Source organism: Populus euphratica, unplaced genomic scaffold (genome assembly GCF_000495115.2).
Source record: "Populus euphratica unplaced genomic scaffold, PopEup_1.0 scaffold39.1, whole genome shotgun sequence".
Lineage (NCBI taxonomy): Eukaryota > Viridiplantae > Streptophyta > Magnoliopsida > Malpighiales > Salicaceae > Populus > Populus euphratica.
In genome coordinates this window covers 1,256,232-1,283,070 of record NW_011499897.1, presented here as the reverse complement: position 1 = coordinate 1,283,070, position 26,839 = coordinate 1,256,232, and the positions used below count along the sequence as shown (strand labels likewise).

The 26,839-nt window shown below is 36.7% G+C and overlaps 2 protein-coding genes across 12 annotated transcripts; one reads left to right on the top strand and one right to left on the bottom strand.

Annotated features, from left to right (window-relative positions):
* Window positions 1–2,390: 2,390 nt before the first annotated feature.
* Window positions 2,391–10,512, bottom strand: LOC105132286 (uncharacterized). Of its 3 annotated transcripts, XM_011035677.1 has the most exons (10): window positions 10,407–10,512; window positions 6,132–9,254; window positions 5,952–6,032; window positions 4,893–5,045; window positions 4,000–4,163; window positions 3,758–3,905; window positions 3,480–3,602; window positions 3,167–3,254; window positions 2,665–2,863; window positions 2,391–2,607 (listed from the first exon to the last, which is right to left on the bottom strand). In XM_011035677.1, exons 2-9 carry the CDS (start codon window positions 9,138–9,140, stop codon window positions 2,685–2,687), a joined length of 3,945 nt encoding a protein of 1,314 aa, XP_011033979.1. In that variant the 5' UTR covers window positions 9,141–9,254; window positions 10,407–10,512; the 3' UTR covers window positions 2,391–2,607; window positions 2,665–2,684. The 3 variants fall into 3 exon arrangements, with proteins under 3 accessions (XP_011033979.1, XP_011033976.1, XP_011033978.1); XM_011035674.1 differs by having other exon boundaries at window positions 2,391–2,863; XM_011035676.1 differs by lacking the exon at window positions 10,407–10,512 and adding an exon at window positions 10,253–10,358 and having other exon boundaries at window positions 2,391–2,863.
* A 1,259-nt stretch (window positions 10,513–11,771) lies between these two features.
* LOC105132287 (protein CHROMATIN REMODELING 4-like) lies at window positions 11,772–26,359 on the top strand. Of its 9 annotated transcripts, none has more exons than XM_011035682.1 (12): window positions 11,772–12,211; window positions 12,390–12,476; window positions 13,663–13,990; window positions 15,261–15,362; window positions 15,488–16,258; window positions 16,812–16,919; window positions 17,040–19,814; window positions 20,552–20,706; window positions 21,987–22,101; window positions 23,017–23,099; window positions 23,395–24,064; window positions 24,155–26,359. In XM_011035682.1, the coding sequence occupies exons 3-12, from the start codon at window positions 13,781–13,783 to the stop codon at window positions 26,165–26,167; spliced, it is 7,002 nt and encodes a 2,333-aa protein (XP_011033984.1). In that variant the 5' UTR covers window positions 11,772–12,211; window positions 12,390–12,476; window positions 13,663–13,780; the 3' UTR covers window positions 26,168–26,359. The 9 variants fall into 9 exon arrangements, with proteins under 9 accessions (XP_011033984.1, XP_011033989.1, XP_011033983.1 ...); XM_011035687.1 differs by lacking the exon at window positions 11,772–12,211 and having other exon boundaries at window positions 12,266–12,476; window positions 17,040–17,070; window positions 17,149–19,814; XM_011035681.1 differs by lacking the exon at window positions 11,772–12,211 and adding an exon at window positions 13,497–13,577 and having other exon boundaries at window positions 12,266–12,476.
* Window positions 26,360–26,839: the final 480 nt, after the last annotated feature.

Sequence of the window (26,839 nt, the reverse complement as noted above, 5' to 3'; positions counted from 1 at the left end):
TTTCTTTTTATTTTTTAATATTTGATTTTAGCTTAATACTAAAAAAAGTGATGCTTTTAATATACACTACCTAGTAAAATACTATTAATTTTAACAATGTTATTTTTTTGGTTTTTTTGAAATTTTTTGGTCAGTTTTAATTTTATTTTTTAATATTTAATTTATTAAATGTTAAACTTTATAGTTTATTTTTATTTGTTTTCTATAGTATTATTTCAGTCTCATGATTTGAAGTATAATTTTAAAAAGTTAATAAAGGTTGAAAATGGTCTCTATATTTTTTTAATTGATTTTTTTTAATTTTATCTTATAACATTGTTAATTAAGAATTAAGTTTTAAAAATTCTTTTTGTTTACTTTGTGTTAGGTTATCATGCTTCCGTGATTAGAGTCGTGAATTTAACAAGTTAACTATGATTGATCTAATATATTTTTATTTTTATTTTTTAAATAAATATATTACCTTTGATTTTTTTAAATAAAACTATTTTTTTATCAATTGTTTGGATTATCTTTAAACTTATTAAGTCAACTAGATCATATCAAGCTAACATTTAAATTATTTAATTTTTTTATTAGAAAAAATATTAGCAAAACATGAATTATTTTATATTAAAAAAATTGATTTGGATTGCAATAATCTAGTTTTAATTAAAACTAGATTAGTGTATGCAGTGTGGATTATGAGTAGATTTTCATGGTGCAATGATTTTCGCCTCGACTCTTTATAATAATTTTAAAAAATATATATAAAGGAAAAGAATTAAAAAAATACTAAAAAATAAAGATAAAAACAAAAAAAATAATACGAAGAGAGGAGTGGTAAATATTTAAAGTGTGAAGAATAAAAAATAATATTTTTTTCAAAAAAATGTAAAGAAAAAATAAAAAAATTAAAGATAAAAAAATTATGATAAATAAGTTGAGTGTAAAATGATAAAAATACAAGTGTATAATTTTTTTTTAAAATTAAAAATTTATCACCATTTCTAGAATTTATAATCACACCATTTCTACAAATGAAACACCATTTCCCAACAAAGAATTAGACAAAATTTACAGTATGATTTTGCAAGATGATTATCCTAGTTATAGCTTTGTTATCTGCTGAAAAATAATTTTTTTATGAAAAGTAAATTTTAAGAAAATAAAATATTTTTCAATATTTGGCTATGTAATGAAAAATAAGTTGGAAAATAACTTATTAATGTTTTGTTTTTTTCAAGTTCGTTAAAATAATAAAAAACAAATCTTACAAGTTAAAACATCGAATGAGAATAAAATTAAAAAAAAATATAGTTTCATAAATTATCTCAAATAAAATAAATAATAATCAAAATAATAGAAATCAAATCTAAAAAATAAAAAAAATAAAAGATGAAGAAATTAAAATAATAATAATATTATTTTATAAATTATTTCAAATAAAATAAGTAGCAATCAAAAAAATAAAGGTCAAATTTGATAAGTGAAAAATTTCAATAAAAAAATAATAAGAGAAAAGCAAATAATAATTATAAAAATAAAGACTAAAATTAATATAAAAATTAAATCTTAGACGATAAAATTAAATAATAAATATTCAAAACAATATATATATATATGATAATTAAAAGTTCAAGATCAAAATTGATATAATCAATAAATACTATAATATTTTTAAAATTTTTAAAAAATATTTTTTATTTAAATTTTTGAGAAAAATATTTTTTAAAAAATCAAGTTAAATTTTTTAACTAAAAAATAGTTTTTATTAATTAATTTTTTTAATAATAAATAAATATAAAAAAATAATTTTCTAGATGGCCAGAACTTGGAAGGTTACTCCATGATATGTGAAAATGTGTGACTAAGGAATGAGGCCCGGACAAAGCATGCCCTGATACCATCTTAAAGGTCCATCCCCTGATGAGGTACAGAGGCATCTAGTGCCAAGTGGCAATCATGCACCGAGCTGGGAGTTATACACAGTATGGTTTTCGAGGCTGGAACATTAAAGGGAGAGACGCATGGTCCGAGACTCGACGCTCAATATACCGGGAAAACCCCATTTGCCCCATCCTCGGAGAAATGACAAATGAAACCTTCCGTTTATTTCTGTATTTTAAAAATATTTTTAAAAAAATTAAAAATATTTTTATTTTTTATTTATTTCAAATTAATATATTTTTAAATCAATTTTATATAATAATATCAAAAATAAATTTTTAAAAATAAAAAAATATCTTTAACAAAAAAAAATTATTTAAAAATCATCTTTGCTGCTTGCATAGCATGTATAGATGGACAAGGGTTATCTTTTAGTTTTTTTTGTTTTTTTGCCTAAAATCAGGCCCGGGAACTCAAGGCTATTAATGCAGGACATACAAGCACGCATCAGGAAAAAAGAGGAAAACAAATCAACGGCGATCCACAAGAATGCTCCACCTCCCGTACAAACCGAATGCAGAGCGTATTGACACTATTATAGAGTTCTGATATGAAGTTCGTATATGCTATAGACAAAAATAATAGCTTTACATAAAGTTCACTTTCTTCCAGTTTCTGCACAGCACAAAAATCATACATCGGGAGCCCCTTCTCCATTCTCTTGTAGATATACACAACCTTACGAAAAAAACTCTTTGCGATTGTATTTCATGACAACGGGCTAAAAAACACAGCAAAGGAATTGGCAAGCATCGCTACTTGGGTATCTGTTTAGTATGACATGCGGCTGACATGATGCGTAAGCGCCTGGCGATCTCTGTGAATGATGGACGAGCCATGGGATCAGGTGCCCAACACTGCTCCATTAGCAATCTCCATTCCGGGTCACAAAAGCTCGGTACAGGCGGTCTCAAGGTGTTATTAACTATGCCTCCTGCAGGGGAAAGGGAGGGACACAGAAACAACGAAGAAGAGACTTGTTAACTACGAAGCAACTCCAGTATCAATAAAAAGTTGTAACATTTATTTATTAGCAAACACCAATTTATAGAATATTTGAGGTTATAACACTGAAATCAATACGCATAAACTCTTTAGAAAATCTAAAATAACAGCAAAAATTAGGTAACGAACATAGAAGGCCCAGGCATCAGCGCCCGTGGAATATATCAGCACGCTGTCTGCTAGGGTGCTTCAAAAGTGTATCACTTATGTAACTGAAACGTTTCATGCATACCTATGATTGCACCATAATGCATATTGGCATAAGGCTCTTCACCAGTGAGAATCTCCCATAAGACAATGGCGAAAGAGAACACATCAACCTGCCATTAAGCAAAGAGGTTATGAGCATTAATTGCATAATCACTGTTGTTATTTGACCAAAAGAAACAATATGCCAAAAGTCAATTTACCAACTTTCATGTAATTATATAAGCATCTAGATAACTTGCATTGTTAGAAGAAAATAAAATAAAATCAAGGCAGACAAAATCTGATGGAGATGTAAACATGCATTTTTCACAACACACAAGAAATTCGTTACTTGCCTTTTCAGAAACCTTACTGCTGCTACCATTCAGGAGTTCTGGAGCCATCCATGGAAGAGTTCCCCTTACACCACCAGTAACCAAGGTATTCCTTTTGATCTTTGACAAACCAAAATCACCTACCTGCAAAAACAGAAGCATTTATGTTATGTCTTAAACATTAGTTTTGCTTGACCAACTAGCAGCTAAGTAAATAAGAATTCAGAAATCGGACTGGCAGTAAGTAACATTTATCATATATATGGAATCCACCCACACAGCAACAGTGCAACAGTTACCTTGCAAATAGGTCGTAAAGGATCCTTCAGGTTGACAAGCAAGTTGTCACATTTCAAATCAAAATGCACAATGTTCTTTGAATGCAAATATTCCATTCCAAAAGCTGCATCCATCGCAATAATCAGACGCTTACGATGATCAAGATGCCTATACATTTATGAAGATTAAGTTAAACAAGAATAATGTTAACAGAGTGAATTGTGTGGTGCAAGTACAACGACCTTCAACACAGAAATCTTACCTGTCCTTGCTAAGTAAAACATGTCTAAGAGAGCCATTCACCATAAACTCTGTCACAGTGGCAAGTGTTCCTCCTGGTCCATCCTGCACCACTCCATAAAATGCAACAACATTGGGGTGGTGAAGCTTTGAAAGAATTTCAGCTTCACGCCAGAACTCCGTGGTCTGAAAATAAAAATACTGGTTACAGATGCAGAATGAAGAAAAACAAATACATATCCTCCAACAGGTAGTGCCAACTTTTTTTTTTTTGGTTACTTTCATATAACTAAAGGTTACTGAAACCCTAGAACAGCACCTAGACAATCCAGAAGTTAAGGCATTCAAAGTATCTGAAATGCACCACATTCCAGCCTTCTAGCCCAAATTTGACCTGGGATGCAAAACAAGGTTTAACAACTGCCTTAAATTTTTCTTATTTACAAGTCAACAATTTACATGTTTCATTGTTCATTTAAAAAGATCACTAGAATAATAGTAAGCTCACCAATATTTTAAATCTCCTAATCCTAAAGGAAATGTAACAATGAAAGGATCCATATTTAATGTAAACAGACTTCATTCAGAGATGCTCTGATGACCTTTTTCAATAATGAGAGCATATACAAGCCTATTCTGGCATGAAAAGATCTTAGAAGGATGGAATAGACTCGATTATTAGAGTTTAAATTATAAGCTCATAATCATTTTGGGCGGAACAAATTTACTAATCCTTCAATTTCATAAAAGGGATCTTGACCTAAGAAATAGTTCTAGAAGATTAAAAAGGGTACCTTGACAAATTTCCAGGCTCATTGATATTCCTGGTATACTAGATGCTATCACACATACATGTCAATTATTTTCAAGCTAAATTGTTCATTAAAAGAATCACTAGAATGAACATAAGCTCACCAATCTTTCTTGTTCTGATGTGCGGCCGGTGAAGCAGCTCTTTTTTATTCGCTTAATGGCAACATCTGTACCCCTCCATTTTCCATGATAAACAGTACCAAATGTGCCAGACCCCAATTCTCTCAGCTCTTCCAGGTCCTCATTTTTTATGATCTGTGACGAGAGAGAAAAATTACACAGATAAAATAAATCCTCAATAACATTGACTGAACATATCCAACACTAATGAAAGTAGCGAGTGTTAGAAAATGTCCCATATAATGCACGGCTAATAGCCCATATAATGTATGACTAATAGCATGTTACTAGATGTCCCAATATGCACTTCAGGTGCCAAAAAGTGAAACAAATAGCAAGAAATGAAATAAACCAGGTCATTCAACAAGAATGTCTTGACATGCCAAGCCATTCCCCACGAGCATGTGACATCATATTGTTTCATATATTTTGTTTCCACATTTTAAACAGAGTTGGACTTCCTGAAATGAGTTTTACATGCACAGCACTGTGGAACAAAACAGTGATGTTTGACTAAAGAATGTTGTGTTTCCCTAACACCAGCATTCTCTAGCCAAACATTACCAGTGTTAATGTTGTCAACATCATGTTACTTATGTCCACTGCAGTGAACAAAGCAGTGTCAAGGAAACACAACCTGTTTTACTTCACATTTGCCACTGCAAAAACCACCCCTCCAGTGGGTTGAATTATTGGCGATGGATCTTGCCCTCCTGGAGGGGAATAGATGGTCTGAAACAGTCCGTTTCTCACTGACTATAATACTCCATTTCTCCTTTTCATTTCTTATGGTTTCTGCAAAAGACATCAGAGCAGATTCTAGATACAAGTTGTGCATTTCTCAGTCCTTCAATGCTTTATCAATACTATCCTGTTCTATTAGAACAGTAACTTGTCTAAACTAATGATATTTTCACATACGAGAATTTCCAAACAATAATCTTATACAAAGCAATTTGAGTCTGCAACAAACAAAATTTTCAGCTTCCGTCACCCACAGCCATAGTTAAACAACAACAACATCACACTGAAAGAAATCACCTGCAAGGCGCTAATATCAAACTCTCCTAGAGCAAGATCGACAAGATGTGTGCCAATGTTTCGAATGTCCAACTTGCCACCCTGATGGTAATAAGAAAATCAGGTGTAGTGAAGCAATAGCAAGAGGGTTAAGACAGAAGGATTATCAAACAGATGAAATAGAAAGACCCATCAATGTACCTCATACTCTGATCCAGGTATTCTAGCATTCACCCCATCCAACCACGCACTCTCAGTGCCTTTCAGCTCAAAATGACCATAATCTGCATGGGAATCCATGGTGTTCGGTCCAACAACACCAGATGTCTCTTGCCGAACATCTTCCTCAATGTGAGGCAAGCCAACTCCATCAGACTTTAAGGGTGGATAACTATAATCTATGGGAGCCCCTCCTTCAACATTTGTAAGCGAGGATGAATAACTCGGATGGTCTTGGTCTATAAGGGAAAAAACTTTCCTGGCAGACTGATCTGGAGCCATTTTCTGAAAGTATGGGTCATCATTCTCCATGTTCAAGCTCAAGCCCACTCCATCAACATGCACTGGACTGACCCCAGTCTCATGTGTTTTTGCTATTGAGAAAATATCAGACAGGAAATCAGGAGGAAACCGGTCATTTATATCAATATATATGTCTTTCTGCTCAGAAGAGCCAACACCAATGCTGGGTTCCCCTTGAGAAACAGCTCTAACTGGGCTTCCTGTCCATGCCAGAGGCTGCACACTCACCTTGATGTTGTTCCCATTGTTATTGTCAGCACCAATATCAGTTCTTTCAAACTCTTGAGGCCCCAAAGCTGGATCTTCTGGGTGCTTACTAGAAGTTCCCTGACTTGCTGTGGAATGTGTCAACCCAACTGCTTTGTTATCATTGATAGAGCGATCAGTGTAGTTACCTTTAACCTGGGAACCTTCATAATCATCCACTGGATTAAAAACAACACGTCTCAATTCAGATTTCTGCACGTTTGACCCTAGACCTTGAGCAATATTGGGATTCACTTTACTGATGTTATCAGCAAATTCTTTATACTTTTCAAACTGTGCAAGTCCATCTTCAACAGTCTGGGGATTTGCATAACGCGATCTTGCAGATGTGCGGGGCTGGTCAGTCTGGGAAGCCACATTTCCTTCATGCAACTTATCAATTGATTCTATAACTGGTTGAGAACCAGAACGTGCTTGAGTTATTAGAATCTGAGGATCAAAAGAATCATCAGATTTTGACAAGCGATTTAATTCTGCCTGCTCCCTGGGAATTCGCTCAGAATGAAAAACTCGATGAGAAACCACAGATGGTTCAGGATAGCTAAAATCTGTTGGATCAGCCTCAGAACCCCCATATCCTGGGGCAAATGGATCACCAGATGAATGGAAATGGTCATCCCTGTTATTTTTTATCCCTTCAGTCACAGCTTCAGTGGACATAGAACCGAGTACAGCTTCTTGGGGCCCTTTATTAGTTTTCATGAGCTGCAGTGGCGATCCTACTTCTTGCATTGAATTGACAACCGATGTATCTTCTCTAGAAGTGTAATTTGGAGCAGAACTATCATGTGGATGCAAGGAAACAGTATCATTTTCCACTGCCCGCATTTTAAAAGTTTCATTAAGCTTCTGGAAGGAATCATCCTGCTTCATTTTCAATTCCTTTTTAGCTGCCTCCTTATCCATATTTTTAACTTTCTCAGGTTCATTTATTTTCTTTCCTGAGCTATCTCTTTTGAGTTTTGTATCCTTTACAGACACTTCTGCATTTTGCACATGAATGCCGCTATACGGTTTCTCTTCTGCCAAAACCCCCTGTTGTGTTGGAGGATACACATGGAAAGGCACTCCCACTAAATTTTCCCCAACTGTTGCATGGTCAGGAAGATGAGAACCAAAACCAAATTGAATTGGGACCGGCAATGGATTGACACCCTTTCCATCCACATGGGAGAAGCTCTCAATAGGTTGCGTGGATGATGCTGGACGCTGGCTATTATCTCCACGGTGCATTTTCTGGCCATGGTAAGGTTGTGAATTAGATTCTTGGGTGCTAGATGAAAGCATCGGCGCTGGTTGAGAAGATTGAATTGTTGATGGCAGTGTATTGACAGCTGAAGACAGGACATTACTGCCAGTAAATTCAGCTGCAACTCGACCGCTTTCCCTCTCAACATTAAGACAGAGCAACTCATCCAAATTGTTCCCGGGTGCATTTGCCAGATTCATTGAATTCTTCCTTGAACCCAAGTCCATACCATTTACAGCAACTACATATTGAATCTCAGAATTCTCACCCTCACCACTTCCTAGGCCAAACTGGGAGTCCTCTAGATCATTGCAAGAAAAAAGGAACATCCTAGGCTTCTTTGACCCCCCATCTTCTGATACATTGCATTCTTCCATCATGTTCTGAAGATCCTCGTCACAGGATACAGAAACCAACGCATCCAGATCTTCACCAGGAAGCTGATATTTTATAGTGTGAGATTGATTGTAAATTGCCACTGTTTTCTGCATAAGCTCCTGCCAAGAAATATTTTTGCTTATTCGGATAATGCGCGTTTCGCCCCCAACATATCTCAGCTTTCCATCACTTGGACGAGGCAAAATTGTACCACCAAAGCTGCAGAGAAACTTCAACTTTGTTGATGAACTATCAGAAGCTCCTGAAGATGGATAACCATGAATTCCTCGACTGCTGTCATTTCTAGATGAGGTTCGCGGTACTGATGGGACAGGGTCATGATAGCTTTGATCTTCATTAACAGAAGACCCCTTCCTGTCAGACTCCTGGTTCTGAGCTTTTTCAACCGAGCTAATCATAGAGATGTCAGCCCCACTTTCAGAACTCATATGAGATATTCCCAAAACACCGTCCAGTCCCACATAGCTAGTTGAACTATTAGGATCAATGTGAGCATTTGGAAAGAACTGTTGCCTGGGGTTCACCCTCTCCCGCATAAATTCAAGAGCGAATTCCTCACCAGTCTGAATGGAGTAATTTAGCACAGGCCTAGCTCCCATTGACATGTTGTAGTCAGGAGGTCGCATGTTAGTATTAATATTAGCTGATGGATCATGGAAAAATCTTTGGTTTACAGACCCCTTCCCTTCATTTCTAGCTTCCATGTTATTGGATTGAATTTGTTCATAGTTTTTCTGTTGATCTACCATGCTTTTTCCCAGATTCCTGTCCATTTAAATCAACTGCACCAGCAAGGCAAGATGCCAATAATGCCATATCAGTACAGAAACACTCATATGGCCAACCACAAGCTTTGCTTCGAAAATGACATCTTAGCAGGAGAAAACCTGAAATGGGAAATAAGATCTTGGCAATGAGAATTACATGGGTAATTTGAAAGCAAACACCTAGTATGAGCAATCTTTAGGAAAAGAAGATATTTGAGGCAACAAGACAAATTAGAGCATTTCAAATAGAAACAAACACATGATCAAGGGATTATTTGCTATCAAAGGTCAGTAAATTTTACAGGAAAGCCCCCCCGGTGATGGTAGAGTTGCACAAAGTAGGATGAAATAGATAGATCCACCCACTTAAAGAAAGAAATAAGGGGATTAATTTTCACAGAAAGAATACAAATATGCATGCCTTATGACAGAGATGGATCTGCCTAAAAAAATTGTGTTGAGCTTATAGGTCATAAGATTATCAGGTGCTTCATTTCCATGTCTTTGGCAAAGAAGACCTGATACTGAAAACTTTAGATGTGGTTACTTTTCCTTGTCTTTCTTGGTGGCCAAACAAATAGAAAACTATCAGTTAAATTCAAGAATCATCGTAGCTACCACTGAAACACCACAACTCAATGTCCCATGAATCAATTATGTGTTGAAAACAGATTCAGTGATGCTAATGAGAAATTGCCTTAAAAAAACAAATATAACTGCAGACAATAACTGTGTTGGTACAGTCTCTTAAAGACACAACTCAATTTATATAAATCATACCGAGCAAAAAAGGAAATCCCAGATAGACAAGTATATACAATTTTTACCCAGGAAAAAAAAATAAAGGTCGAAAGACAAAAACCATAATTAGAACTAAATTATTTAAATCTACTTCAAAAAACTTGATCACAACATAAGGACTGAAAAAGTATAATCGGGTGACTTTGGAAATTAACAAAGACAAAACAACATCAAACCCTAACAACGACTTGCAATTGAAATCAAGCTCAAAGAAGTAAACTTTAAACTCTTAAGAAACCTAAATCAATACCACATATAACCCACATAAAAATCCCACTCAAAAACCCAAAACTCACACTGATTTCACCTCAACTTACCCAAAAAGAATTAATAGTAATACGTGAACACAATTATTATAGACTAATCACGATCACAGCTTGAACAAATAGGAAAGATCAAAACTTTTAAACTAAAAGATAAATTTTTAGCCAAAAAAGAGCCGATGAGAAGTGAAGAAATAAGAGGGAGTACCAGAAAATAGAAGCAAAGACAGTAAGTCAGCTTAGGAAACAGCCGGACTCTGTTTTTCTTTCTTTCTCTCTTGATTTTTGTGCGTATAAATATAGAATGTTCTTGTTTTTATCCTTTCTATTATTATTATTATTATTATTATTATAGGTTTTATTCTATCATTTGTGTGGGTAAATGAAGTAGATCTGTCAATTTTTATTTGGCCTTTTTTTAATCTAAAAAAAGCGGTATTTACTGAGAGATTAATGAAAAACACGCGCGTGTCAATTAAGTTTTAGTTTCTTATTCTGTTCTGTGTTTTTTTAAAATAAATATATTTTAAATTTTAAATTAATTTTTTTATATATTTTCAGATCTTATTAATATAAAAAATAAATCTAAAATTTAAAAAAATATTATTTTAATATAACTTCAAATAAAAAACATTTTGAAAAACTGAGTACATGCCTTGCACAAAGCAATCATCTGTCATCCATCATGTTATGTAATGCTTAGTTGTGTAGGGTCCCACTTAAAAGTTTGCTGGTGATAGAGGTTTTTTGTTTTCATTGATGTTAGTATTTCAGGATTATATTTATTTTTGTTTTTGTTTTTATTATAGCAGTAACTGTATTCCAATTTTCAGATATTGGGAAATGATCTCTCCTCCCAGAATGACCCAGAAGATCCAGTGAACTGTTGTTCTTCGCAACAAATAAAGATTTCACCATGACTGGGCTCTACCATAGTATTAATAAATAGTGGGGGCCAGTGGTTATTAATAAAGATTTCACTAAATGAATGCAGTGTTTATTTTTAGAAAGTTATGATTTTTTTTTTTGAGATTTTGAGTTGTTTTGATATACTGATATAAAAAATAAAAATTTTAAAATAAAAAAGTTATTTTAATCCACCTACGAGATTACTAAAATCCAGTTCCATAAAAAGAAAATAACTAACATGTCCACGTTACGCAGACAGACGTGGCGAATCATCCAATGTAGTCATGTCATGTTCCATTGGAAGAAATCACGTACACTCCATTGTTGTAGTAAAATCATATCACATTCACTGGGTGTGTGTGTGTGTGTGTGTATTGATAGGTAATGGTAGAAATAAGCATATATTGTAAGAAGAAACAACACCATAAAGACAGAAAATATACAAGTGCCTAATGATGAATATTCTAAATTCTGTTCGAGCTAAATGGTCTGAATACCAACAGCATCAAAGAAAAATTCAGATTAAAAAAAAAAGAAAAAGAAATCCAAGAAACTATTGGTATACATGGGATGTTAGTACAAAAGGGTAGAAAATTATATCTTTATATATATATATATTTGGGGAATGAAAATAGGAATATACATATACAATCGATAAACGCTAACATCATGGGGATCAAAAAACATGAGCTTGTGTATTATGCTGACATTTTATGAAAGTTTGGGTAGAATTTGTGGCGGCAGCAGCAGCGGTTAGTGCCCTCGAATCGGTGTGCAAAAAATAACGATGAATATTTGAGCCTCACGTTCTCCCTCCTTCTCTCTCTGCATTTTCTTTCTATAAAATGCAACGCAACCAGAGAGAGAGAGAGAGAGAGACAGGACGAGGAGTAGGGGACTTGTTGGAGTTACATTTAGAAAGACACGCAAGATCAAATGAGGAGAAAAAGGAAGGAAAATTTTTGGGAACATGAACCCAGCTTGAGACACGTGGCAATATATAAGTGGGTAGGTGCAATTTGACGGGCTTTCGCTAGCTTTCACTGTCTCTCTCATGCGCTGAAATGTCATAGTGTAACCCCGTCCTAAGACCCCGGCGAAACCGTATCCTTCTCTCTTTCTCTCTCTAAATGTATTGATTGTATATATAAAGAGAGAGGTGGTGGGGGCTTTTTATTATTTTAATGTTGTTTTGCTATTTGTGTCTTAGCCTCTCTCTCTCTCTCTCTCCCGCGCATCTCATACCTTTCTCTCCTTAACTTCCGAGCTCTAATCTCTCCAGCTTTCTATAGTGTGTATCTTGCTTAACCCGTCAATTTCTGAGGACATTAGACAGCAAAGATTGGTTTTTGATCCACAGCAAAGATTGGTGAGCTTGTTTTCTTATCTGGGTACTTCTTATTTCTTTGTTTGAAGTTGGTTGTTGGGTTAATTCTACGAGTGGTTTCGATATTATGTAGTTTGAGCTAATTTCCTAGCTGTTTGGATGTTTTTATTGCTTGATTTTGGAGTTCGTGTTTGTTTTATTGATTGCTGCCGAATTGTTTGGTGATATGGAGTTATTTGGTACATGGGTTTTGAAAAGAATGTGGTTTCATCGAATAGTTGATGGAATGGGGGGTTTTTGGTTTTGAGTGAATGCATGTGCTTGGTCAAGTTCCTTATGTTTGGATTCTTCAATTTTGGCACTCTTTTTGTTGTTTCGTTTGTCATTTCATGGTTTTGATTGCTTAAGTCTGAATAGCTAATTGATTTCACTACAGAGATTGTGGTGGCTTGCTTCAGCTGTGCTGTGCCAGTGCAGTGGTTGGCTTTTGGTCTCTGTGAAGCTTGTATGTATTTGTTGGAGCCAATTCCAATTTGGTATTGCGAATTGTAGCAAATTTCTGTCAATCTCCTGCTACGAGGTCAACAAATAGGTAGTTGGTGATTAATCAAGTCAATGGTTTTGGTTGGTTGTGCTTTGAGTCCGGAGGTGGGTTGTTGTCATTGTAATACTTGCATTGGGATCATCTCTGCAATTTGTGTCTTTTACTTTACCGAAACTAATCTGATGGGTTAAACTTTAGTGTGAAATGCTAATTTTGGATTTTCATCTGCATGACTTGATTTCGCTAGCTTAGCGAGAAGATGCACCCCCTTGCAATTATTACTTAGTGTAGGACTTAACTTTCTGATGATCTGGTATCATATCCTTTCCTAGATTGCAGAATGTTACCTTTCACTGAGAGGAAATAATAACATGAGTTCTTTGACATGATAGACGTAGATAATTGCGGTGATTAGCCAATTTGAAGTCAAAACCTTGTGAAGTGCTTGTTGCTTTGTGCTGCTTTTGTTTGAGATATCATGCATTTTTAACCTTTTTTTTTCTGTTGGATTTGACAAGGTCTGATTATCTGTACTGAACACTGATTATGTCTTGTACTTCTCTATGTGGATGCTGTCAAAGCCACTAGGCAGTATTAAAGTTAGTCACCATTTGGTTCATTCTAATTTGTTGTTATCCAATGTTGCTATTTTCTTATTGGAGTTCCTTTATAAATGTTCAACAGGATGCTGAGGATTTGTAGTGGCTTAAGTTGCTCTTTTGGAGCTTTGATGCTGCTTCCTATCTGATGCATGGCATGTGTTGTGGGGATGCTTCTGGCAAATGTAAAACAAAATTAAAAGATGAAGGATAACGGCTCAACAAGTAGCAAAATGATAAGCAGAAACTGGGTCTTGAAGCGAAAACGAAAAAAGATTCTATATGGACGAGTTGTTTCTACTAGTAAAGAAGATAACCTGGAGTCTCCAAGGAATACTTCTGCTGCTAAACGCAGGCCAAAGAGTGAACTAAGTTCTGATCTATCTACATCCAAGAAGAAAGGAAATGATGGGGTGAGTTATCCTTTTGTTCTATGTAGCATTCTGTTGGATTGATGTTTCTTCAGCTCAAAAGTATAGCATAAAATCCTTGATAGATGGTTTATGAACACATTTTTGCTCTGATTTTAATTGAACAGGCAGTTTGCTTATCATTGGTTTTGAATAATAAAACCTGTTCTGATAATTTATGGAACACATTTTAATTATATTATCTTTGTCTCATGTTTTGGGTTTCTTCTTCTATGCTCAGTTGCATGGCTGTTTATGATCATCATCTGGATCCAATTTGTCTTACAAAAACATCCATGTGGCTTGACAGTCCTATGTGTTTGGAACCAATTCCTTTTATGAATGGGACTTTCTTCCATATAAAGCCTGATGGAGCTTCAATTGGACTTTTTAACTAGTCAATTCTTCCTTTTCTTTGAGAATTGAAAATATCATTTCATCATGGCTTTAAATTAAATATTTATTACTGAAATGGGACTTTGGTAACATAAAATAGCACAGGAAGTAAAAGAAATCCTGTACATTCCTATCAGGGCTAAAATTTGGCTGTAGAGTGTGTTCTGTAAAAAGCAATGATCCTCATGAAATGCTCTGTTGAGATCATGACAGGAAGACCCCCCTGATGTGAAAATATTTACTTGATACATCACCAATGCTTTCCTTTAAATTCTAGTTCTAGGTTTCACCAGAAGAAGTTTCAGGTTAAAATCCCCCCCATCTCATTGATTCCAATCAAATTAAGGAAACTGATAGTAAGTGTTTTGAAGAACCTTTTCTAGCTTAGTCTTTTTTGCAATTGAACATAATTGATGTCTTTGAGCAGAACAATAATCTAAGGATCCTCTTCTCATTTTTCTGGAGCCTTTCCTGGAATTATAAATTTTAACTACATGAGGTGTTCCAAACCTAAATACGACGCAAGCTTTCTGGTTGTTTTAGCGAGTAACTTGTCTATGGATGGTGGCACAAGAACATTGTGGGAAGTTTTTTGATCTCTTTATGTGGCAGAGGCGTGTAGCTGGTGTTCACAATCCCTCTCTCCCCTTCGTCTATATTTGTGATGATACCATTAGGATTCTAGATCGCAAGTTAAAATCACATGCCAACAAAGTTCATTTGATATGCTATTCCCTCTGTTCATAACTTATTTCCTAGGTTAATTTTGTTGTTTCAGCAAGCTACTCATCTTTATAACTATTTGGAGTTGAGTGTCTTGGGTATGTGCTTGCATTTACTAACTCCTTGTTACCTTTTAATAAACTTTGCCTTCCAGTATTACTATGAATGTGTAATATGTGATCTTGGTGGCAACTTGTTGTGCTGTGATAGCTGTCCCCGGGTGTATCATCTACAATGCCTTGATCCACCTCTAAAGGTATTTTCAGTTGTGTTGAAGCTGCATGCTGATGATTTTCTTTCTGTTTTTCCTTCCTGCCATATTTGATGATATCAATGACTGTTCCCTCATATTTTTAATTCTTTTTTATTCATGTTCTGAAGCGCATTCCAATGGGAAAATGGCAATGCCCAAAGTGCTCTCAAAAAAATGACCCGCTGAAGTCCATTAACCCAATGGGTTCCATTTCAAAACGTGCAAGAACAAAAATTGTCACTACAAATTCTAGGACTGGAGTAAAGTCATCAGTAGCTGACAAAGTATCTGCTCTCTTTGGAAGCTCCATTGTCTCCAAGCGAAGGTCCTCCTGCAAAGGGAAATCTGTTCTAACAGTAGGATCCAAATCCGTGGAAAAAGACCCCGATTCCTTGTTATATGTATCTTCTAGCTCCAAGCCAAGTGATCCATCTGCTCTTGGTTCTGTAGATGGCACTTCATTGCATGTGAACATTGATGAAAAGAAACCTCCTGCATCTCCAAAGGAGTCATCAGCAGGGAAGAAATCAATTGCCCTTGCTGACAAACTTTTGTCTCATTCTAAACTTGCTGAATCCGAGCCAAATAAAGACTTTTCTGGTGAGAAGCTTGTCTTGTCTTGCGATAATGGATCTCCAAGAAAGAAAATTGTTCTTGCAATTGGTGCAACCTCTGAGAACAGGAAAAGAAAGCTTGAAGGCTGTAGTGTGGTCAGTTTTAAGAAGCACAGGACCAACAAGGGAAAACGCACTTCCAAAAAAAATAGATCCAAAACCAATACTGCAAGTTCCGGGACTCATAAATCGAATCAGAAACAGAAAGCTGTTAATCATGAGGTTTCTGTATTTGTGTCAGCAGAAGATGTTGAACTCAAGAACTTAGATTTGCAGAAGGATGAGGTAATTTTTTTTACTATTATTTTTCATTTTCCCTTTATAGTTATGTGGATATTTCATCAAGCATAAAATACAAGATAGTAACAATAACGGTTGGTAGGTATGACTATATGCCTGTACCTTAGGTCATCATGTGCTTACCACATGTCACTGGTTATTGCTACATTAAATTCTCACTCTTCATTAGTTGTTAGCACTGTAACAATATACCACTTCATCTGTCTGGTTTTGCTTATTGATGTTGCATGCAAGCTGGCACAGTAGTTTGTTGTTGGCGGTGTTCCTACTGGCACCATCAACCGTGGGCAGATTATTTCTCTCCACCACCGTGTGCTCATAAAACCTCCATCTATCTTGGATTTAGGCTTCAAACTAGCAAAATCAATAAATGATGCAATCAGCCCAAACATATATTATCAGTACTTTACAATCATTGTCATCTTCTTCATGTCAGTACTGTTCCTCTTGTCATTCTCAGCATCATTGTCATTTATTGCTGTTGCATGCCTATGTTTGGTGTTATGATTATTATGAGTAAATTTATTTATTTCATCAGAAGAATCCCGTGGAAGTTGAACAAACATTAGAAGAGTCATATAAAGCAGAGGTTCATGTGGAAGAAACCCAGAAATGTGAAGATATTATCATGACCGAACTTCAGCAGGTGAATCAGCTATATCCAGAAAATTTGTAGGCTTTCTTCTATTAATCTCTTAGATATAGATGAATGCTTTCTACTTGAAATACTTGAATTCGTACAATATGATTTATATCCACATTACAGGTTGATCGGGTATTGGGCTGTCGGATTCAGGGTGATAATACAAGCTCGTCATGTGTTACATTTCAGATTACCAAAAACGACCAGCTTTCTGATGAATTGCTTATTCCAGATTTTGAAAATGGACACCTAGAGGTAAAAGCTGTTTGTGATGTGGATTCAGATGTGGGGATTGCTGAAAATCATGTTGAGGGTCATCCTGGCATTATTGAAAGTTCTGAGAAGGATGTAAGTGTGAAGAATGACATCAGAGTGGACACAATACGTGTATACAGAAGATCTGCAAGCAAAGATTGTAAAGGAGGGAACAACAAGGATTTACTAGGGAAGGATGGAAAGGATTCAGGTTCTGGAGTCATAAGTGGTACGAATCAAGATGAATCTGCAATAACGACAGAAGTAACAGTGAGAATACATGAAAATCCGGTGATTGAAGAAATCACCAATTTTTGTTTGGAAGGCTCTAGGGTTCAAATTTCTGAAGTTTGTGAAATGCATGTCTCTTCTAAAATCAAAGACAGAAAAGAAGATGTGGAAATCAAAACTTGTGGTGGTGAAAATAAAGTACTGAAGCCTACCATGGAAGAACCAATATGTGCGAACAAAGGAACAACATCTTATGAATTCCTAGTTAAGTGGGTTGGGAGGTCTCATATACATAACAGTTGGATTTCAGAATCCCAGCTAAAAGTTCTTGCAAAGAGAAAACTAGAGAATTATAAGGCTAAGTATGGAAATGCTGTGATAAATATCTGTGAGGAGAAGTGGAAGCAGCCCCAGCGGGTAATTGCTCTCCGTGGTTCTGAGGGCAGCAGGGAAGCTTTTGTAAAATGGACTGGTCTTCCTTATGACGAATGCACTTGGGAAAGTGTGGACGATCCTATTGTCAAAAAATCAATTCATCTGATCGATCAGTTTGATCAACTTGAACACCGGGCATTGGAAAAAGATTCTGCAAGGGATGATCTACGGAAAGGGAGATGTGATGGTCTGCAAAATGAAATTGCTACTCTGGTGGAGCAACCAGAGGAGCTAAAAGGAGGCTCCTTGTTCCCTCACCAGCTCGAGGCATTGAATTGGTTGCGGAAGTGTTGGCATAAATCCAAAAATGTGATACTTGCTGATGAGATGGGGCTGGGAAAAACAGTATCTGCTTGTGCTTTTATTTCATCTTTGTATTTTGAGCTCAAAGTTTCTCTTCCCTGCTTGGTCCTGGTTCCACTTTCGACAATGCCTAACTGGCTCTCTGAGTTTGCACTGTGGGCTCCCAACTTAAATGTTGTGGAGTACCATGGGTGTGCAAAAGCAAGGGCCATGATTCGCCTGTATGAATGGCATGCTAGTGATCCCAATGAGATGAACAAGAAAACCACTTCCTACAAATTTAATGTTCTTTTAACCACTTATGAAATGGTTCTTGCAGATTCCACTTATTTGCGTGGAGTTCCTTGGGAAGTTCTTGTAGTTGATGAGGGCCATAGACTTAAGAATTCAGGGAGCAAGCTGTTCAGTTTGCTCAATACGTTCTCTTTCCAACACCGTGTTCTTTTGACTGGTACCCCTCTTCAGAATAACATTGGTGAGATGTATAATTTGCTCAATTTCTTACAGCCAGCTTCATTCCCCTCTTTATCTTCCTTTGAGGAGAAATTTAATGATCTCACAACGACTGAAAAAGTGGAAGAACTGAAGAAACTTGTTGCACCACATATGTTAAGAAGGCTTAAAAAGGATGCTATGCAAAATATCCCCCCCAAGACAGAACGAATAGTTCCTGTTGAGTTGTCTTCTATCCAAGCTGAGTATTACCGAGCAATGCTAACGAAGAATTATCAAATGTTACGGAATATTGGGAAAGGAGTTGCACAACAATCGATGCTAAACATTGTGATGCAGCTGAGAAAAATTTGCAATCATCCATATCTCATACCAGGTACTGAGCCTGATTCTGGGTCATTAGAATTTCTTCATGAAATGCGAATAAAAGCTTCAGCCAAGCTGACTCTGCTGCATTCCATGCTCAAGATCTTATACAAGGAAGGGCATAGAGTTCTAATTTTTTCACAAATGACCAAACTTCTTGATATCCTTGAGGATTATTTGAACATAGAGTTCGGCCCAAAAACATATGAGAGAGTGGATGGTTCTGTATCAGTCTCTGATCGCCAGACCACAATTGCAAGATTTAACCAAGATAAAAGTCGATTTGTTTTCCTGTTGTCAACACGCTCATGTGGCCTTGGAATCAATTTAGCATCCGCGGACACTGTCATTATTTATGATTCCGATTTCAACCCACATTCTGATATCCAAGCTATGAATCGAGCACATCGAATTGGGCAATCCAATAGACTTCTGGTGTACAGGCTTGTTGTTCGTGCCAGTGTTGAAGAGCGCATCTTGCAACTTGCTAGAAAGAAACTAGTGCTTGATCAGCTCTTTGTGAATAAGTCTGGGTCTCAGAAGGAAGTGGAAGATATTCTACGATGGGGAACTGAAGAACTTTTTAGTGATTCTTCAAGCATGAATGGGAAAGATAACAGTGAGAATAATGTCAACAAAGATAAAGATGATGCAATAGCAGATCCGGAGCAAAAGCAGAGGAAGAGGGGTGGTGGCCTTGGGGACGTGTATCAGGATAAATGTACAGATTGTGGCAACAAGATTGTGTGGGATGAAAATGCAATATCAAAGTTACTTGACCGCTCAAACCTCCAGTTGGCAACAACTGATGCTGCTGAAGGAGATTTTGAGAATGATATGCTTGGCTCAGTAAAGGTGAGTGTGTGATTTGGTTGTTGCTTTGATCTGTTAATTTGTTCCTATGTCAAAAGTACTCCCATTTTGCTCTTACAGGTGACATGCTTATTTTTTACTATTTTACTGGAATACGACTTTTGCTTCATCAGAATCATTGGTTGAAATATCATTTCTTGTTGCCTTGGTGCATCTACCAAAACCCCAGTTTATTTATTTAAATTGGAATTTGTCGAGTTAGATGCTCTGGGCTATATTCTGATGCTACAAATGGTTGTAAATTTACTTTGAGTAAAAGTTAGGCTTTCCCATGTAGAAATTAACAACCATATTTCCCTGGCCTTACTGTTTTCTGTTGCAACTGTTTTTGTTGCATCTTGCCCCATGTATGATGAAAACATGTGACCACGTTATTTGGAGGAGAGTGGCCCCTAGGAGTCTGTATATTTCTTTTCTTAGTTTGGCTCGGTTTTGTTTAAACTTTCCTTGTTCTTTTTTTCAGCCTCTGAAAAATTTATTCCTTAAAATAGCTATTTTATGAGACTTCCTTTTGGTTTCAAAATGTTTCTGAATATATTCTTTGGATTGTCTTATTATTGCCTTTTTGGTTGCTGTGTGGATTTTCCTGGTTCTTTTATTTATCTTAATCTTTTCCAGAATGTTGCATCTTTAATGATTAATTCTAAAGAGGAATACCACAAACAAAATTATGTTTACTGCTGGTTTTGATTATTATCTCTCTGCTTTTTTCTAAGCAGTCCTTGGAATGGAATGATGAAACAACAGAAGAGCAAGGGGGAGCTGAATCGCCAGTTGTTGTTGATGATACCTGTGGACAAAATCCTGAAAGGAAAGAGGAGAATGGGATAAATATCACTGAAGAAAATGAATGGGACAGGCTTTTGCGTGTAAGGTAAGGAGATTTACCCGTAGTTTTACTTTGTCTGAATTTTATTCTATAATACATGGAAAAGTGAACAGGCCGTGTTGGCAAACGTATTGTTTCACCATGATTGAACTATATACTTATGATTTTTTTAGCGACTCTGGAATATTTTAAACATGCAATTCCCTTCATGTTAGTGTTGTCTTGCCACTCATTCTTAAAAAAAAATAATCTGTATCTTATGACTCAACTAGTTATCCATCCGCGCCATGCTGTGAACCATTTTCTGGAACCAGTCAGTCTGTTGCTTGATTTATTTGATGGAAAGAATTGTTAAAACAGTTAAATTGAGATGCATTGATTGGGTTTATATTAATAATACAGTCTATTAACAATTCATTTGGTCAATTGGTCAAAGGGAGGGTTCAGTCCAGTATAGTATATTTATAGGTAGACATCCCAGCTGTTCATGTGTGGTGATGCTATCCTGAACTGCTAGTGGTCTTGTTATTATATAGCAACTTCAATTCAGAATTGCAGCAATTTCACAATTTTTTGTTTCTGGTGATTTTGCGGCACCTGAAGTAGTTTTGTGTTCTAGGAATTACTGCTTGTACAGTGAATTGATTTGACCATGTTTGACCTTGGATACTGCTTTCTGTTGTAGAAGTCCACATATAAATTATGGACACCCAAACCCATCCAGTTTGAAGTCCTTTACATGGAAAAGTGTCCAGTAGATCCTTAAAGTCTTGTAATTTGGCCATTTATCTCTCTCTTTGCATAGTTATTTTGTTATTTTGGTTATTGTTTTAGAAGAGTAAAGTCAAGTTACCCTGACAGTCAAGGTTCCACGGGGTTATAATAGAATTGAATTTTAGCGATGGTTTTTTTTTTCCTCACATGGTTTAACATCTACAAAGAGTTGTGATTCAAATTATATGAAAATTTGTTTTAGTCTCAGTGTCAGTAATCTTTTTCTTTAATTCCTTTTTTATTATCATTCTCACTTCATAGCATCCTCTTTCTTTACTAGGAAAATAATACATTATAACTTTCCAATTCTTATTATGTTCTCCTGGGACACTCTGTTCTTTTTTTTTTTCCCGCATTGAAAAGCAATGATTGAAATAATTACTCTCCAACATGTTAATATTTGTTTCTTATTCCCCCTTTTTCCTAATAACAACATGCATAATTCAAATGATTCATGAGATAAAATTACCATCACTCAGTTATTCTGTTTAGTGAAATGTATCTCAGGCGAATGCTTATTTAAGTTTCCTGTTTGTTTTACTGGGTTTTAGATGGGAGAAGTATCAAACCGAGGAGGAAGCTGCTCTTGGTCGAGGGAAACGCTTGAGGAAAGCTGTCTCTTACAGGGAAGCTTATGCTCCGCATCTAAATGAAACATTGAGTGAGGTACTTCTATTTGCTTCCAAGTGTAATGAATACAAAGCTGGTCTATTATGTTGCCAATGAAGGTTGGACCAGAATGGTCTCTTAGTTCACGTGTGATTTTTTATTGGGCCATAGGCTGATTTAGCTTTCCCCTTCTTTTCCTTTTTCTATAGTGTTTATGCATGCCTACATTATTATATCTCTTCCAAAACTTCGGATTAGTATTCCATACAAACTGAACCGCTTCCTTTTCCCTTTCCCTCATCCTCTCTCTCAACATTTGATGGAAAAACATTCATTATTATCTCAAAAACTTGGAAATGGTCTGAAACTGTGGAGATTGGTAGAATGGAGTAGCTTCTTATGTCTATGGTTTTCACTGAAGATTGCAGTGCTGACCTCATGCAGTGAGATGAAGCTTGGTTACCATTTTGGTCTTTGATATTGTTTATTGCAAGCCAATGCACATGCTCAGTTCAATTTTATTTCCTTCTCTCCAGTTTACTCTACGTGTCACTCCTTTCAACTGTCTTTCCTTTTGCTTCCTTCTCATATTTCTAGTGCGTCCAGCTTGAAGCTGCATGGAGTAAGATTTATTTTACATAAAATTTTTTGTTTTTATTAAAAACCTAGGCTCGTAAATATTTATTTTTTTCAACTGGAGTACACTTTTGATTTACTTGCTACTTGTCTTTTCAATGATTCAGCAGATCTCTCTAAAATGTAACCTTTCATGTTTTCCACCAAGCACAATTCATTTGTTGTCATAGTTATTCTCTTCTTTTCTTTCCTTTCCTTTTCTTCTTTTGATTATAGTTAGTCATAGTTTCATTTGTTTTCATATTTATTCTCTTCTTTCCTTTCCTTTCCTTTCCTTATCTTCTTTTGATTATAGTTAGTCATAGTTTCAACTATCAAGTTCAACTTTAAATGCAGAGTGGTGGTGAAGAGGACCGAGAACCAGAAGTGGAGCCTGAGCGGGAATATACACCAGCTGGAAGAGTTCTAAAGGCAAAATAGTAAGTTGAATTTCTTCACCCAAGAAACCCATTGCGCTCAACTCATCATCATCAACAACAACATTCTAGCTGCTGTAATGTAGAGTATAGGTATGGGGTCAAATTGGACCTTGAGTTAAGATTATTCTGATATCTTACCAATCAAAAAAATAAAAAATAAATTAGAATCGTAGGGCTTCATATTCTTGAAACATGTGGAAAATGTCATGCTACTTGGACACAGTTAACTATGAGGAAAATCAGATCTAGAAAAATAGTTGACATCATATGTTTCAATTTACTTTTCTTTGAGCAGTGCTAAGCTTCGTGCTAGACAAAAAGAACGCCTTGCTCAGCGGAATTCAATTGAAGTATTTCATCCTAATGAGGGGCCTCCTATACCTGAGTTGGTTCCTCGTTGTCGTCCTGCCAAAAACACGGATGGGAATCAGGCAGTGGAGTTTGCTCAACAAGGCAGGGAGAAAAGGTCTTTTGTGATTGACTTAGAGGATTATGAGTTCACTCAGCCAGATGCAACAAGGAGTAATGCCGATGCAGCCATAAAGTCGGGCCACCAATCTAATCATAAGTTGAGAGGTCATCTGGATCTTTCTATTAATTCTCTTGGACACCCCTCTGACACAAAACTTCCAGCTCACCAAAATCAGGGCACAGGCAATGCAAACTTGCTTCTTTCCAACAACCTGTTACCAGTTCTAGGACTCTGTGCTCCCAACGCCAACCAATTGGATTTGTTGCACAAAAACTCTTCAAGATCGAAGGGTCGACAAAGCAAGCCAGTGACTGGGCCAGAATTTCCATTTAGTCTACCTTCTTGCTCTGGAACATCAATTGAGATGGATGTAAAACATCAGGAGACTACATCAGACAAGCCAAAATTGCTAGATGCATCAGCTGAAGTTTTGCAACAACGTCTTAAAAATAACTTATCAGATGGTTGGCACCCGTTTAGTCCGGTATTCTTTGTCTGTTACTCTCACGCTTTGTTGACTTTGTTAATCTCTAAATAAAACTGACCTATTTAGTTATGTACACATATTTTATAATTATTGCAGTGTCCACCACCTATATCACATGGGAAAGATTCTGATCGTTTGGAAGGTTCCAGTTCCAGTTTTGCTGGTTTTCAGGAAAAGATGTCACTGCCAAACTTGCCTTTTGATGAGAAATTGCTGCCCAGATTCCCACTTCCTTCCAAGAGCATACCTAGTACACAACATGACTTACTACCCAGTTTGTCCCTGGGGAGAAGACTTGAAGCTGTAAATGACTCTATGAGAGACCTTCCAGCAATGCCGTTGTTGCCCAATTTGAGATTTCACCCTCAAGATGCAATAAGATATAATCAGCTGGAGAAGGATGTTCCTCCCACACTGGGTTTGGGTCAGATGCCATCCCCTTTTCCATCATTTCCTGAAAACCACAGAAAGGTACTTGAGAACATAATAATGAGGACTGGCTCTGGATCAAGTAGCTTGTATAGTAAGAAATCAAAAGTAGATGTCTGGTCTGAGGATGAACTTGATTTCCTCTGGGTTGGTGTTCGGAGATATGGAAGGGGTAATTGGGATGCCATGCTTAGAGACCCCAGGTTAAAATTCTCGAAGTACAAAACTTCAGAAGATTTAGCAGTGAGGTGGGAGGAGGAGCAACTCAAGTTTTTGGACGGGTCTGCTTTCCCATTGCTAAAGACACTGAAGGCAACAAAGTCCTCCAAATCATCCTTGTTTTCCAGTATTCCTGAGGGAATGATGACACGGGCTTTGCATGGAAGCAGACCATCAAAGTTTCAATCGCATCTGACAGACATGAAATTGGGTTTTGGTGATCTGTCTTCTAGCCTGCCACATTTTGAGCCATTGGATCAACTTAGCTTGCGGAATGAGCATTTTAGCCCAATTCCAACTTGGAATCCAGATGAACTGCAGGCGAATTTTGTTGGAGATTCTTCAGTAGGACCTTCTTTGCATGTTTCCTCTGAAAATCCATTTCTGCTCAGTTCTTTTGGAGCAAGCAACTTGGCTTCTCTTGGTTTGAATTCCTCAACCAGCTTTGATTTACAGCGAAGAGAGGAAGAATATGAAACCATGAAGTATGGAAAATTGCCTAGTCTTCTCGATAAATCAGTACACATATCGCGGGATTCCCAGAATAATGTGGGAATTGGTGAATTAAGCAATTCAGGTTTGTTCTTGCACCCAAGTAAAGTCCTGAATCCAATAAATTCAAAGGGTAAAGAGGTGGTTGGAAGCAGTTCCTCTAACAAGTTGCCTCATTGGCTTCGGGAAGCTGTTACTGCCCCTGTTAAACAGCCTGAACCTGAGCTGCCACCCACTGTATCAGCAATAGCACAATCAGTTCGTGTACTATATGGAGAAAATCAGCCAACTATTCCTCCATTTGTTATTCCTGGTCCACCTCCCTCCCAACCAAAGGATCCAAGATGGATTTTGAGGAAGAAAAAGAAGCGAAGGTCACATATGTTCAGGCAGTTCCCCCTAGATACCAGGGGAAGTACCCAGGATTTTAGATTCGGCATCCATGGCAGTAATGTTGCTTCCACCTCTTTCCCTCCACCGTTAGTTCCTGAAACTTCAGGCCGCCCATGGAATGAGTCTGACCTTAACCTGCCTCTTCCTAGTTTAAGCAAGATGAATTCATTGACTTCATCTGCTTATTTAAACGTACAGAAGAAAACAACCATGGGATTGTCCCCCTCTCCTGAAGTTCTTCAATTGGTGGCATCCTGTGGTACCCCAGGCCCAAATTTAACCTCCGGTTCTGGTACAGCAAGTTCAAGCATCCATGAAAGTAAAGTGCCCATGCGAAAATCTCTTGACCAAGTTGGAATGTCAGATTCTCAAGTTGCTTCGGAAGAATGTAAGGATACAGAGCGGTTGCCACCTCAGGTGCAGAGCATGCTTCCAGAGAAGAGACCAGACCAACCTGATAGTGGTGATTCAAGCAAGACTGAGTCAGATTTTTCTCCAATAAAAATGCCTGATGTAGAGGACATATCTTCTGAGGGAACCGTATCAGATCATCCTTTGAGTGATCATGTACCGTAGTTAAGGTATGGGATTGAAATACGGAACATCATTATTCTTTGATGCAGGCTCTCCAGTTAAGTGCTCAAAGTTTTGTAGGCATGACTCGATGAGTGATGAACTAGCATATATAGGATCATTTAGGACATCTTGTTTTAAGTTATTGCAAGAGAATGAAATATATAGTCCCCCCCTGCTGGTATTGCTGCATCTGTCAAACTTGCTTCCAAATCTAGGGGTTGTTTTCCTCCTCACCCCATTGAAAAGAATCGGGTGGATTGCGTTGCGTAAGGTAAATCATAAATCTCCTCTCTCTGTTCCTGGGCCCCTCTATCCATCATTTAAAATTTAAACATGGTGTCTCCGTCGAACCTGTAACTCTAATGAAGTTGAATTCTTGAAGTGGCTTTAAGCAGTGACACTTCTTGTCCTGTTGAAGATTGCGTGTGAGCATTGAAACACCGTTTCTTTGCAAGACTGGGGACGCATCATTTCATTCCCCCTACTAGAGACCAGAAGGCAACAAATTAGCCTTGTTTTACTAGAATAGAAACCTTGATGACAAATTCAATGATGGTCAAATGCAACGGATCATAAGTCTTCTTCATGCCTGTACCTTCTTTTATTTTATTTTTTCAGAAAAAAAGGTTTAGAAGGACGCAGTCTAGTGTTTTTAATTATGAAAAATCATGA

What these genes read in the sequence shown, in the direction of transcription:
- LOC105132286 (XM_011035674.1), bottom strand. Translation starts at nt 9,140, where the DNA reads ATGGACAGGAATCTGGGAAAAAGCATGGTAGATCAACAGAAAAACTAT. An exon ending in TACCTGGATCAGAGTATGAG is followed by an intron (nt 6,033 to 6,131) that starts GTACATTGATGG and finishes TATTACCATCAG; the next exon opens with GGTGGCAAGTTGGACATTCG. An exon ending in GCATTATGGTGCAATCATAG is followed by an intron (nt 2,864 to 3,166) that starts GTATGCATGAAA and finishes TTTCCCCTGCAG; the next exon opens with GAGGCATAGTTAATAACACC.
- LOC105132287 (XM_011035682.1), top strand. Translation starts at nt 13,781, where the DNA reads ATGAAGGATAACGGCTCAACAAGTAGCAAAATGATAAGCAGAAACTGG. An exon ending in ATATGCTTGGCTCAGTAAAG is followed by an intron (nt 19,815 to 20,551) that starts GTGAGTGTGTGA and finishes TTTTCTAAGCAG; the next exon opens with TCCTTGGAATGGAATGATGA. An exon ending in CGTTTAGTCCGGTATTCTTT is followed by an intron (nt 24,065 to 24,154) that starts GTCTGTTACTCT and finishes TAATTATTGCAG; the next exon opens with TGTCCACCACCTATATCACA.